Source organism: Perissodus microlepis, chromosome 6 (genome assembly GCF_051167445.1).
Source record: "Perissodus microlepis isolate ML-2025 ecotype Zambia chromosome 6, ASM5116744v1, whole genome shotgun sequence".
Lineage (NCBI taxonomy): Eukaryota > Metazoa > Chordata > Actinopteri > Cichliformes > Cichlidae > Perissodus > Perissodus microlepis.
The window spans coordinates 5,509,870-5,523,624 of record NC_140466.1 but is presented as its reverse complement, the minus strand read 5'-3'; the positions used below and the strand labels follow the sequence as shown (position 1 = coordinate 5,523,624).

The following is a 13,755-nucleotide window of genomic DNA, read 5'->3' as shown; positions in this document are numbered from 1 at the left end:
CTGCTTTTCGCTTTGTTGTCGAGAAGAAAAAAATGATCGCACAGCTGCTGTAACTATGTACAAATCTTTCCTGAAGGAAAGAAAATATGTTGATAAATGTAGATTATGTGATTTGAAGTTTGTCTGAAACAAGCCATGTTGGCTCCTCTCTGTTGAAAGCGTTTCACTGACCTTATAGATATCTGGTTCCTTAATGTCCAACTTGGTCACATTGAGCAGCTTTCCATGCCGTCTAGGTCCCATGTTGTTCCCTCCAGAACGTTTTGGTCCTGCCAGCCACACAAAACCAATGGCTAAAAGGAATCCCAGCTCAATCCCAAGCAGCACTCCTCCAATATAACTAGGCAGAGGCAATATAAAACACCCATAGAGGAGTAGAGTAAGGATGATGAGAGTATAGTATGGAACACTAGGTAGGGGCTCAATATATTCAGATTCATCCTCGCTGCAGGGTTCAGTACTACCACTTAGTGGCACTTTAGTTAGACTACCGGTTCCAGTATTATCAGTTTTATCAACACCATCACCTTCTGTGTCTGTAAAAGTCTCAAATTCCTCATTGGACAGAATGCAATAGTCCTCTTCTGCCTGCTTTGCTAGAGCAGACATGTAAAGCAAAGATGATTTGCTGGGACTTTTAGTGGCAAAGGCAGTGCTCAGCGGGGATTCTGCTGAAGCAGAGGCCTGTCTGCTCGGGCTTTCACCCTCCCAGTCAGTTCCTTCTTCCTCCTTAATGCAGTAATTATTGTTAGTCTCCATTGGACCATTGATAGAACCAAGACTTGACAGTTCTGTGGCACTGGCAGAAAGTACCTTGGGCCGGTAAATGCTGCTGCCAACTAAGTTGCCACTCTTTTCATCCATGATCTTACTCAACAGCTGAAGCGGTTCAGAAATGGCCTCCGATAGACGACGCTTGGTGTCTTCGATTCGTGCCTCCACTTCTGAGACTTTGAAGAAGCTGCGGTTATCTGGTGATGTCAACGGTGAGGAGGGGGCAGTTTTAGAATCACTAGCTGATGACATGGCAGCAGATGATAACCGGGACTGAGCAAATTGCTTAAAGAGTTGCAGGTTAAGGCGGGATTCTGGAAGACGGTAGGATGCTGACGAAGAGGACAAATCCTGGGATGTGTCTGAAGACAAAGATTTAACGAGAGTCTTCATGAGATGCGTGTGCCTTAGTGATGGTGCGGGAATAGAGGAAACCCCATCACGTGACTCGGCATCAGAGGAGATGGACTTCGCTAGGCTTAGAAAAGGTTTGTCACTGGAGGGAAAGCTCAAAGATTTTGTAGGAGAGGAGTTTGAAGTTGAGGCTGAGGACAGAGTCTGAGTGGTAGAATTGATAGTGTGATGTCTTGAAGGGGAAGAAAGTCTGGATGTTTCAGGAATAACACCAGCTCCAGCTGCAGAGCCTGATGGCACCCCATCAAACATCTCCTCACTTGCTTCTAAGGCTGTCACGATATCTGAGTCATACATGGCAGCTGAGGGAGTGGAGACAGTTGTACAGTATAGCTCTTCTTCCTCCTCCTCTTCCTCCTTCCCAAGGGCTGAGAAGTGGATGGCAATGTTCTCCTTTGACAGAGGCCGCTGGACATGGAGCCTGGGTGTGAAGGCAGGTGGCTGTTTATCCGTGGAGTGAGTACTCTCTCCATGGCCAGGATGCCGGCTGGTCATCTCAATACTCCCACTGAAAAGAAGGTAGAGAGATTTCACTACACTACAGCAGGAACGGTCAGTCCATTAAACAATTAATAATAGTAATAAATAGAAAAATGTTGGAAATTTTTCCAAGATAAATCAGCAAAGATGGTCCTGATACAAACGCTCATTAAGTATCAAGCTGTTTTAGCTGTTCTTTCTTTAAGCACAGCTTCTTTAATTTGATTGACACTTAAACTCAAAAGCAGAAGGCTTAAAAAGTGGGTGGGTGGAGAATCCATGCTTACAGTCAGAGCTGTCTGCATGAGATGACCATTTTAAAGATATGCAATATGACAATACAAATCTTCAAATCCATGCGAAAGCTATTTAAAAGGACATGCAAACATAGGGGGTATTATTCCACAGTAGGAAGTCAGTAAGGGAGCACTTCCTTGTCAGTGCATCAGCAAATCCCACTGAGCAGTCTGAACACCAGCACAGATGGGGACTAAGAGCTGGGAGACTATGTGAACAACCAGTCAGTCCTGATCAAGCTTCTTGCGATCAGCATCGGAAGCATAGATATAGAAAATGTGCGTCTATATCTATTACTGTGTGGGTGCTCAAAGAAAAAGGAAAGAAAGAAAAGGTGTTTTACGGCTCAATCAGTTTTGTTATGTCAGACTTAAGAGGCAATCAGGCATCTTAAATTACCACCAAAACACATTTAGTGATTAGAACCAGACGTCTGACGCATTACTTGCTACCACTAACGCTTCTTTCAAATACTTAGCAAATGACTCAGCAAAAATCAAGGAGCATCCTTAGAAGTAATCACTGCCAAAGTCGATAGGCTGAAGAAGATTTTCCAAACAGTATACGTAACATGACTGACATTTTTAATGAAATATTCAATTTTATTAATACAGCGCCAAATTACAACAACAGTCGCCTCAAGGCGCTTTATATTCTAAGGTAGACACTACAATAATACATGCAGAGAAAAACCTAACAATCAAATGACCCCCTATGAGCAAGCACTTTGGTGACAGTGGGAAGGAGAAACTCCCTTTTAACAGGAAGAAACCTCCGGCCGAACCAGGCTCAGGGAGGGGCGGGGCCATCTGCTGTGACCGGTTGGGGAGAGAGAAGGAAGACAGAATAAAAGGCATGCTGTGGAAGAGAGCCATAACACAGGACTTCAAATTGACCCTATTTGGCTTTTTCTTATTTTCATATGTACCATTGTAATGGTGGTTGCTCATATCAAACAGTTTCAAATAATGAAGTCAGGGTATGTACAAGTAATCCTTTAGGACAAAAGGTTTATGCTTCAGAGTCTTTTCTTCCCTACTTTTAAACCTGCATGATATCCTATCCCTAATATCCCGAATTTGACTTTTGTAGACTTACAGGTTTGGTCTCCACCCATCGACTGTTCTAACCCTCCGTTTGTAAGGGCTAACCAATAAGAAGAAAGCTCATTTGAAGGCAGATGAGTCAAAATGGCTAATTTATGAGAGTAAATGAAACAAGGGTCTATACCGAGACTTCATATCTGGATGACCAAATTACCACTACCACCAATTCAGCCCTGAGATCCTTGCAGTTTTGCCTGTACTGGATAGAGACAGGAATAGACAGGAAAGTGGGGAGAGAAGGGGAAGACACATAGCAAAGGGCCGTGGATCAGACTTGAACCCAGGCTGTTGCAATGTGGCATATGGTCAAAAGCTCTCAAAGAAGGTGGAAACTCAGGGGAGGAGGGTCGTGTTAATCAAAGGACAGCTGGTGTTGAAACAGTGTTTTGATATGTAACCGAATAAGAATAAGTGAAACGATATTGGAGCTTACTTTGCTGGATTTTATATAGAATTTCTTTTTTTTATAAAATGACCTTCTGAGTACATGATCGGAATAAACTGAACAAAAACAAATAAGTATATGCAACTGCAGCATTGTATTGCCTTGCTACCAAATTGCCTACCAAGGGAAATTACCAGTTTAACTGTATTTGTCCTTGGAAGTTTCAGGATGGCAGCTTTATTGAAGTCATGGATCAATTTTCAGGTTTCCATATGTCAGAACTTATGGATTTAGGCCTAGTGTAACATAAAACAAGGTTATTACAGTAAAAAGAATCCACTGTAGAGATGCTTTTTTTTTTTATTACCAACACACTTACTTGTTGCTATTCAACACTTTGTATGTGGCTTATGATAAAAGTCAAATGACAACACTGACACACAATTTGCAATTACTAACACTGTAACTAATGATTACAAGTTGATACAGTGACTTGTCAGTCTAACTGCTGGCTCTTTACTTACATCCTCTGGTAGTCAAAACAGAATTATGGTAATATCCTGTTGACATTTGGCACTGGCGTCCTTGTGCTTTGTCTGGATGACAGAGGTGGAATGAATGTTGGCTCACTCATTTACAGACTCAACTTGACCACTCATTGTCACATGGGTCACGAGTGAGCTTGTTACCCAGTCAGGCAGTCTGCCAGCCACCTCTGCCCCCAGTTAGACAGCCTTCAGTCAGCAGCAACACAATGAGGCCATTTCAGTGGACTGCCAGCTGGACATGAATTTCATTTTACCATACAAGACTCTAAAGACCTGGAAGTTTTTGCCAGCAACACATTAGGATTATTGATAGTGGGTAACTATGTACTTGTTTGGGTCAGACTTGAAAGCTGGTTCTATCTCCTAATCAAGCACTATGGAAATGCAACAAACAAACAGCTCAAAAAAAAAAAAAAAAAAAAATATGTGGGCATGTGCTGTATATTTACATATTTATGATTGGCCTGTCCATCAGAGGCTGTATCTGTACACACAAACCATGGAGATTCCTGTTTGTCTTGTGTCTCCAGAGTTTTTCCTTGAGCCAATGTCCAGACTTGGTGGACAGCGAAGAATGAATAATGCCACTGATGCTGATAAAGCTAATCAGTGAAACAAGCCAGCCTCATTAACCCTCATGTTTTGCACTCATTAGCGACATGTTCACAGTTCACTTCTTTGTAAAGCAAGCATACACTGGCAAGGAGAAAATCTCCACAGAGCTATTGCATGCACTGAATGGCTATTCATAGCATTGCTTGTTTAGTGTTGTTAAAATGAACTGGAGAAAAATCACGTCACCTTAGTTCCTGTGCTGTAGCTTCATTCATATAATACCATACAAAAATCTGTACCAATAAAGGAAAATAAATCATGCTAACATGAAAACAGACACAAAAATACATACAATAAAAATAAGATTTGTATCCTTATTTATGTTAAAAAAAAAAAAAAAAATGTCACACAGTACTGACTATAATACTGAGAGGCAACTGACTGTAGTTTATAATCCTTGTCATAATCTTAACTATTAGTGTCATTTGTCTTATTTATTTGGATGCTGCAACATCTGACAGCAACAAGGAGCTTAATAAAGATAAGCCTACACTCTACAATAGTAAGCATAATTCCTTTAATGCATTATTTAAGATTCATGAGAAACTATTATCACAAATCAGTTAACCATTAAAAAAGGCGCCACCAGGTCAGAGGGCCTGGTGGCGCCAGTGTCCGGCAGCCTCGCCTCTGTCAGTGCACCCCAGGGCAGCTGTGGCTACAATGTAGCTTGCCATTGCCAGTGTGTGAATGTGTGTGTGAATGGGTGAATGACTGAATGTAGTGTGAAGCGCTTTGGGGTCCTTAGGGACTAGAAAAGCGCTATACAAAATGCAGGCCATTAAACAACTACTGTTTTTATACAGTTTTTGTGAAAATGGACAAAAAGATGTGAATAACTGCTGTGTTTATTCTATCATGAACTAACATTAAACTGACTGGTGAACTGAGGGAAATAAAGACAGCTGAATAGGTGATGTGTCAGGCAGACCTAAATGATACAGTGTGGACAATAAGATGAAGAAAGTGAAATTATGGTGAATGAATATATTTTATAAGGGAATATAAACAAGCGCAGTTAAAACTGAGGGCTGCTATCAGACTACCTGACTTCTGACCACTGAGTTCAATGAAAGTTCACAACCAGAACAAGAAATTTCACAATGTCAAAATATTGAATGTGGGAAGTCCCCAAGTGAAGCAGTAAATGCAGTCACATGATGGAAAAAAATTTGGTGCCATAAAATCTTTCTTCTTCTTCTTTTTTGGGGTTAAATGGCATAATTAATTCATCAATGATCCAACATGAGGGCTATAAAAGCGAGAATATGCCTTTCAACATTATTTATACGCCATCATGCTTGAGGAACTTTAGTTCTCTTAATGGGGACAGTTATCATAGTAGCATGACTCAGTGTGTCCAAGCACAGGACCGCCTCCAACATGACCTCACCAAAAACTTCAAATCACGCTTCATCAGCATGTCTGGAAATGCTAATGTGACTGTAAGGAAGTGGAGAAAAGCCTCCCTGGTACATGTCATGTGTCACTTACTTCACCTCTTTCTTACAACACATTCACAGTTCGATTTGCTAATTTGTTATACTCATAAGACTGTGGTTCTATCAGCTTTAGAATTTATTTTACAGCTAATAATTTAATACACTAACTTCTAGGTTTCCAGAAAGAAAAAGACTGTCCAACGTAAAGTATTACCCAGGTGAATCCAGAACAAAAGAAGTCATACTTGGCACTCGGGGAACAAAAATTATATTTCAACTGATATATACGTATTATAATCTTGTGAAGTGTGATTATTCCAAATAAAGATCAGCCAAAACAGACGCAAAGAAAGTATAAAACCTTTTTAATGCCAAACACCCACTGTTTAAAGGTCACAGTGGATACCAACACAGTGGAAAACACTGGCTTATGGGTCTTCAAGTGCCTTAACTCTGTGTGTGTGTGTGTCTGTTACCTCGCTTTATGACCTCAGTAAACTTTCATGATGAGTTTATGATCTCAGCTGCTAGTTTTAAGTCTTACTGTGAACACCCTGACGTTACATTATAGTGACTATTAGGATCCACAAGAACAATAAAGCAGGATACGCTTTAGGGCAGTCCTACAAATGTGCAATGTCTCTTGATCAGCTCTACACTTCTTACAAAATCTTCTATGTTTAATGACATGTACAGAGAGATAGCCACTAAAACATTACAGCATAAAAATAATAAAATAATAAATTAATAAATCTGACTAGTAGAATGTACAAGTATACAGAATTCTGTAGTTTTAGTGTGCTGCACAAAATCTGATTATTGTTCTCACTTCTATACACTGCAGGGTGTTTGTGTTTGTTGCAACGTCACCTTCACCCTATTTTTCAATGTGAATAAATAAATATTTAGCAAACAACAAACCATCAAGGAATGACTTGTGCATGAGTGACTAGGTTTTGAATTTTGACCTAAAGTTCCCTTTTTTCATTTTTCACATTTCAGTCACTTCTTTAATTATGTGCCTGACACCCAAAATACGGTGGAAACACCCGCGAACCTCATGTTTCCTCCCCCACGATGATCAGTATGATCAGGCACATGATGGACATCATTTTCTCAAACAATGTTTTCCCAAGTCATGGTCACCTGTTCACTTTTCTCAAAACCACTCATTTGTAACTGAGTTATAATTAAATGTTCAATTTACGTTGATTAAGTAAATTGCCTCTATGGTATATGAGAAAAAAAAAACAAGACCGAAAATGATTTTTCTGAGCATTTGAGCCTAAAATAATCTTAAATTGGGCTAACAGCAGTTCCACTGATTGCAGCTCAGTAACTTCACTACAAGAGTATTTTTGCAAGTCACCGTGCTTGATGCTCTCTGCCAGAACAGCACCACAAGCCAACCCCCTCAGAGAATCTCAAATGTCATGCTCCACTGTTTCAGATAATCAGCAGCATTAAGATGACGCTTGCTAAGGGATGGAGATGAAACTACAACGGCAAAACACACCAGTAGGAGGCATAATGAAATCCCAGAACACTTTCAAGTTGCCAGGGAAGGGATTAGAAGCAGTCCCGCTTTAAATCCAGCTGTTTATTTGCAGAGTTAATAGCTTTCCCAGTGCCGACACTCACGGCTAAGGAAAGTGTCACACCCCATAAACACTAATATCAACATTGCAGAAACAATAAGTAATGGGTACAGACATCTAATAGCTGCACACAACATTTTATGCCTAATTTTTTGTGGCAGATAATAAAAACTAATGTTGAAGTGGGAGAAATGACTCAACTCATTTCTAGAGAATGGCTCCCTGTACCTCTATAAGCCTTCTCTCACCACAGCAATATGTGAAGGTGTAAGTCTGCTCAATAACTTGCCTTTACGGTTCTGATTCTTGTGCCCTGATTTTGTACATATTTCCACAGAGAGACAAGAGAAGAACAAAGCAGAAGAGCACACATCAAACAGAGTAGTATGGCACTGATGTGGCTCAAGTTAAAACAAAAGCTTTCTGAATATTGCAGTGCGAGTATAACAACAGAAAACTACTGAGGCACCGTGTCTTCTGCTAAGATCATACCTCATGTTTATTAGACCAATATGTAGAAAAATCAGTTTAATCTTCATCAGCCTTCAATAAACACAAAATCAGACAGAATCAAATACCAGCCCCAACACATCTGGCATGGTATATAACTCATAGATGGCACTAAAAAAAATAAATAAATACTGGTCGTAGCAAGTGGTACCCCTAGGCCTCAAGGGCTGGTGTTCTGCAGGTTTTAGATGTGTGCTTGATCCAGCACAGCTGATGTAAATGGCTAAATTACCTCCTCAACATGTCTTGAAGTTCCCCAGAGGTCTGGTAATGAACCAATCATTTGACTCATCATTTGATGCTGACCCAGGGTGACATCTAAAACCTGCAGGACACTGGCCCTTGAGGCCTGGAGTTCCCCATCCCTGACCAAAGGTTTCAATTACAAAATCCTAAGTGACTTCCTTCTTCTTTATCGCATTCAAAAGATTTTATGGAAACTTGACCTCCGACCTTGACGTCTCTGAGATTCGAACTTGTCTGATATTTTTAGCAGACGCAGCTATGGCGTCAATTTGAAAGTCCTAAGTCACTTCATTCTCGAGCTTTCCCATTCACAAACCTTGGTTTTCATGCTGCCCGCCCACTTGGCAGAGTGTTATCAACACTCCGTGAGCCTTTTATGGGTCAGGGGTAAAAAAGCAGAAGCCACAAACAAGTCAAAATAGTACAAGTAACAAATACTGAAGGATCATTATAAATTCAAGAGAAAAGAAAAACATGCCAAATTTATAACATTGCATTAGCATATATAAAAGAGTAGCCCAGCAAATCCACATTAACATATCAAAAGTTTAAAACTTTAGCCGATGAAAGAAAAAAGGCAGAAAGTCTACCTCGACGCTCTGTCCTGGAAACTCATTAGTGATCAGCGACGTTACAATCCAAAATGTTTCAGTTGAAGAAACCGGTTACATGGTTCAGTGTCACTTCTAGAGTGACTGCTTTAAAAGAGGTTGGGGTCCCATGATCAGCTTGATTGTAATGTATAAGAAATGAATTTCTTCATTTTGTATGAATATTTGAGTGATAGGCTGAGATTTTACTCAATTTCTGACACAGAAAAGGACAGCTGCAGAAACCACAGACTGTTCTTATCTGTGACTGTGCGGTCGTGTCAACAAGCTGAAGGTTACAGGGATATCCACACTGGGCTTTAGGTTTAACTTTCAATGACAAAACTGACATAATTCGGACTCTTAAAGGACGGCTAAATATTCACAGAAGCACATACTATCACATTGGTGTGGGAGGATCAGGATGGCCTGCATTTGAATATGGCCTGCATTTGTATAGCGCTACATTCAGTCATTCACCCATTCACACACACATTCACACACTGGTGATGGCAAGCTAGATTGTAGCCACAGCTGCCCTGGGGCGCACTGACAGAGGTGAGGCTGCCGGACACTAGTCCAACTTTATTCAGCAAAGCATCTCGAACAGTGGGTGGGTGGGGTTTCTGTGCACGTCTACCTGAGATGCACCAATCAGGGACATGCGCTGTCACTGACATCATACAGATTTGAGAGTAAAAACAAACGAATAAATCTTTAAAATGGTGCGTTTAGAGCACTCTAAAGCCTGAGCTCTTGGTTTCCACAAACACCTTTTTGTTTCAAAACATTGGCTTGTTTAATATGGGCTTTTACAAAAGTTATTTCTCTAAAATGAGGCCATCTTTGTTTCCAAAGCACAAAAGTGGGGCATGGGAATAACAACACAAATAGCAAAAATCTTACTCTAAGCATCAACATGGAGTCATTTCAAGTGCTGGAGACAAACAATAGCAGCCCAACAAAACAGAAACTGTTCTGAAGAATGTTGAGGAACTGGTGCGACAGGCACGGACTGAAATGTTAGGCACTGGTATCACTGCAGGTACCAGCCCTCTCCGAGCACTCCTCGGCCAGCTAAAGCCACTGAAATCACACAACCAGCATAAAGCAATGAGAAAATACGATTATGCCATTGATATCTGAAGGTCAGTGTGCTCTTTTATCCTGCACAGTCAGGATAAACACAAACTACCAACAGTGATCATATTCTGCTCAGGCCTCACTCGTCACTGCTGTAAAACCTGTGATGAGCGAGGCTTCTTTAAATTCTAATGCTACAGTCGGAAAGGTGAACGAGCCTCACTCATTGGCCCTGATTAAAACCGAGAAATCAGTAGTGTGTGAAATATGACGTCCATAAATTATATTTGATTTCACCCTCTGCTAAACTCCTTCCAGGTGCAAAGTTTCTGATGGCACTTTATCAGAGAGTATGTGCCATGCTTTGAAAATATATACCATATACACTATAAAGGTTAGTATGACTGTGGTTGTGATTACTACTCATGCAGTGTGCAATCATAATGCATGATGAAACTGAATGATCCCCAAATTAAAACTATATTAACTACAGTTTTAATTTGGTTATTTATATATTCCGTCAGACACTTGGGAATTTACATAGCACCTCTAAGTGACCCATTCACACAGAATTTGTGTGCACATTAAGGGCTTTAGTCATTTCACCATTAACCCAACATGCAAATCTGTAGAAACCACACATGTACAGGACATGAAGCCTAAACCTTTTTTTTCTGAGGCAGTATTGCTAAGCAGTGCACATTTAATGTTAACTTATCCTGCACACCAGCTCCACATGACGTCAGGTTTAGACTGGCTAATAAAAGGGTCCCATTTAAACAGTTTGTTTTATGATTATATTTTTAAGCAGGTAGAATCAAATGCTCAAAGGTCTAAGCTTTATAACGACAGTATAATAAAACTTCAGTATATAGCTTCAATATATAATATATCAGTTAAGCTGTGCACACAAGACTGCCAAGCTTTTAATATGTGAGTAACAACCTTTTATAACTACAGAAAGTACAACTAGCTTACATTTTCCCATCTTTCTTTGCAAATATGCAGGCATTTTTATGACAGTTGGCACGCAATAGCTTGGTGTTATGGATCAATAGAGTGAAAGAGCACGAAGACTCATGAAGAGCATGTGACGGTCCGTCTATCGAGACTAGGAAGTAAAAAAAAAAAAAAAAAAGAAAAAGAAAAGAAAAAAGCCTGTTTTCAGCAACAAACAGAGAGAAAGGCAAAGAACAAGGCCAACAGCAGGTTTTCAGAGCACAGTGACCCCGGCGTTACACAACCACATCTACCCAGACAAATCACTATTCTCATGATTCACAAACAAAGCACTTCAAATCCAATTTATACTTGCTCCTATGTATTTCAAACCCTGCCAGTTGTTCCTGCTAAATAATGCACTCCTCACTTAACTGCTTAAGCTCATCAACAAGCCCTCATTATTTTTGAATGAGCTTCTTGGCAGCAGCGGTGACAAAACGGTAACAGATCCGCCTCTCTGCTCCAGTCACAGAGACTCGTTCAGCTACAGCCCCAACTCCCAGGAGACATGTCACCTTTTATTCTTTCAGTGTAAACTAAACATTTGTGACCTACAGCACTTTAAGTAGTTTTAAAGCTTTTGCTGCTCTTAACCTTTTTTAGCTACTAAGCAATAACCCTGAAGCAGCGAGTCACACGGGCAGTTCTTCCTGTAAAAAGCGAGACACTGATTAGAGTATGAGGATTACTGTTTTATTGCTGAAGAAGAAAACCACATCATGTTTTGTGCAAATGCTGTTAAGGCAAAGGGCTCTTTTCATAAGACCCTGACCTAGTGCTTAGTTTCTGAGAAAACTGATTAAGTAATAATGGCATGGGTCTCCTCAGGATTCAGCACAAACCCTTGTCAAATGTCAACATAATATTTTAACTAATTTTCTCAAATTATGACTGAAAAACTGATAATTTCTCAGAGTTTAAGATCATTTTAAAGCGTAAAAAGCATCCCTGAGGAGTTTTTTTCCCCCCCATCTATAAACTGGGACTGTGGGTTTTTCCTGCTTCTGATTCCATCCACCACAACTGTAAAAGGCAGCTAATCTGTCTGCAGTAATTACATTTCATGCTACTCAATGCAGTTCCATAACAGTGAGCTTCTGAGGCCCACGTGAGACATCAAACGTTGCTGAGAAGCCACTTCACAAGCCAATAAAAGATGAAACAAACTAAGGATTACAGATTGCACAGCTGCACATTTAATCAATAAAACACTGATGATTTTAAATGATTTCCAACATTTGATGCAATTAATAGAAAATGTAAAATAATGTGGTAAAAAAGAAGAACATTTTCCCTCTGAGCAGACACTGTAATTGTTGCCCACTTGCACAATGAACAGAAATAAAAAAAACTTTAGCAAAAGCCGGGGATGCTGTAATCGTGTATTTTTCAGTGCTGGTCAAAGCAATAGGAATCAGGCAAAGCAGGTCCCAGCCAAACTGTGATGACAAAAGACCACATTGTGAAACTGTGAGAGAAGTTCATTGGAGACTGAAATAGCAAATGACTGCTTGAAACTGCAAAGGAGTGGCTTTAATTTTATGAAGCTGTGCTGCTCCTCTGGGCTGACATTAAAACTGTAAATAAATTCACAGACTCTCAGAAATCTCTCTGATTTTTGCTTTCATACAATCTGTTGCCTGCAGCTTTGTGAATTTGCCTCAGTTCCAAGAGAGAAATATTTTTAGAAAAGCTATATTTAAACACCTCCCCGCCCCCTACCTTGCCCATGTCTCTCTCCTCTGGTAACAGAGGTGATTATTATGATGGCAACAGTGAACTGAGTGTTCAGTACTGTGCAAGCAGAGCACAAGTGAGGCAGAGCCTGAAATCACCGATGGCTGATAGTGTGACACATTCTCCTGATGTCCCAGTAATGGCTATTATTCCAGTAAGGGAGCGGCACCTGCTTAAGGCGTCTGCTGGCACCTGCATCAAAGATGACGGAGCTTACAAAAGGTTCCTGGCTTTACTACAGGAAAGAGCTAAAGTTAATGCCAACATAGATTTAATTCTTAGGTAGTTTATCATTTAAAAAAAAAAAAAAAAAAAAAAAAAAAAGTATCAGGGCTACATTAAGAACAAACTATTATCGATCACTTCAAGAATCAAGTCAAAATTTTGAGATTAAATTTGTAATTCTAATTCATTGTGGTGATGAGTATGTGGATGTTGAAAACATGATGCAGAAAGCCGAGTCTGGTCAAAAAGCAAACAACAACAACAAAAAACCCCACACACAAACTCAGAGGAGTGGATTCGTACAAAATGAAATGGCTGGCAGTGCACAGATGCAAGGTTATCAGTGGTTAAACCCTCATACGATAAAGAGGGTGTATGTTGTATCACAAGACGGCCAATCATTTTGTTTCACTAACTCGTCAAAACAAGGCATTTTGCACGGGGTATTGCAAATGTGGCAGTTTGTCTTGAAACAACAACGGTAATCTCCACGCTCCCCATTTCGAGCTTTTTTTCCAAGAATAATATTTAGACTTTTCTTTAACTTTGAATCTCAAAATTTTGACTTTATTCTCAAAATAATCAACCTCATGTTTTTATGTTAATGTGGCCCTAATACTCTGTCGTACAGTATAGTTGCCCTGCCATGGAAACTACTGATCAACATCACTCTTATCTACTGAAGTCTCAATGGACTTGTATA

The 13,755-nt window shown here is 40.1% G+C and overlaps 1 protein-coding gene across 3 annotated transcripts in view; it reads right to left on the bottom strand.

Annotated features, from left to right (window-relative positions):
• The window catches only part of LOC146384903 (testis-expressed protein 2-like), a 33,503-nt gene that overhangs the window by 15,063 nt on the left and 4,685 nt on the right, over positions 1-13,755 (bottom strand). For all 3 annotated transcript variants that reach the window (XM_084930348.1, XM_084930351.1, XM_084930350.1), the window contains one exon: positions 172-1,696. In XM_084930348.1, the coding sequence (XP_084786474.1) occupies positions 172-1,696 (1,525 nt within the window). The remainder of the gene's footprint in view (positions 1-171; positions 1,697-13,755) is intronic.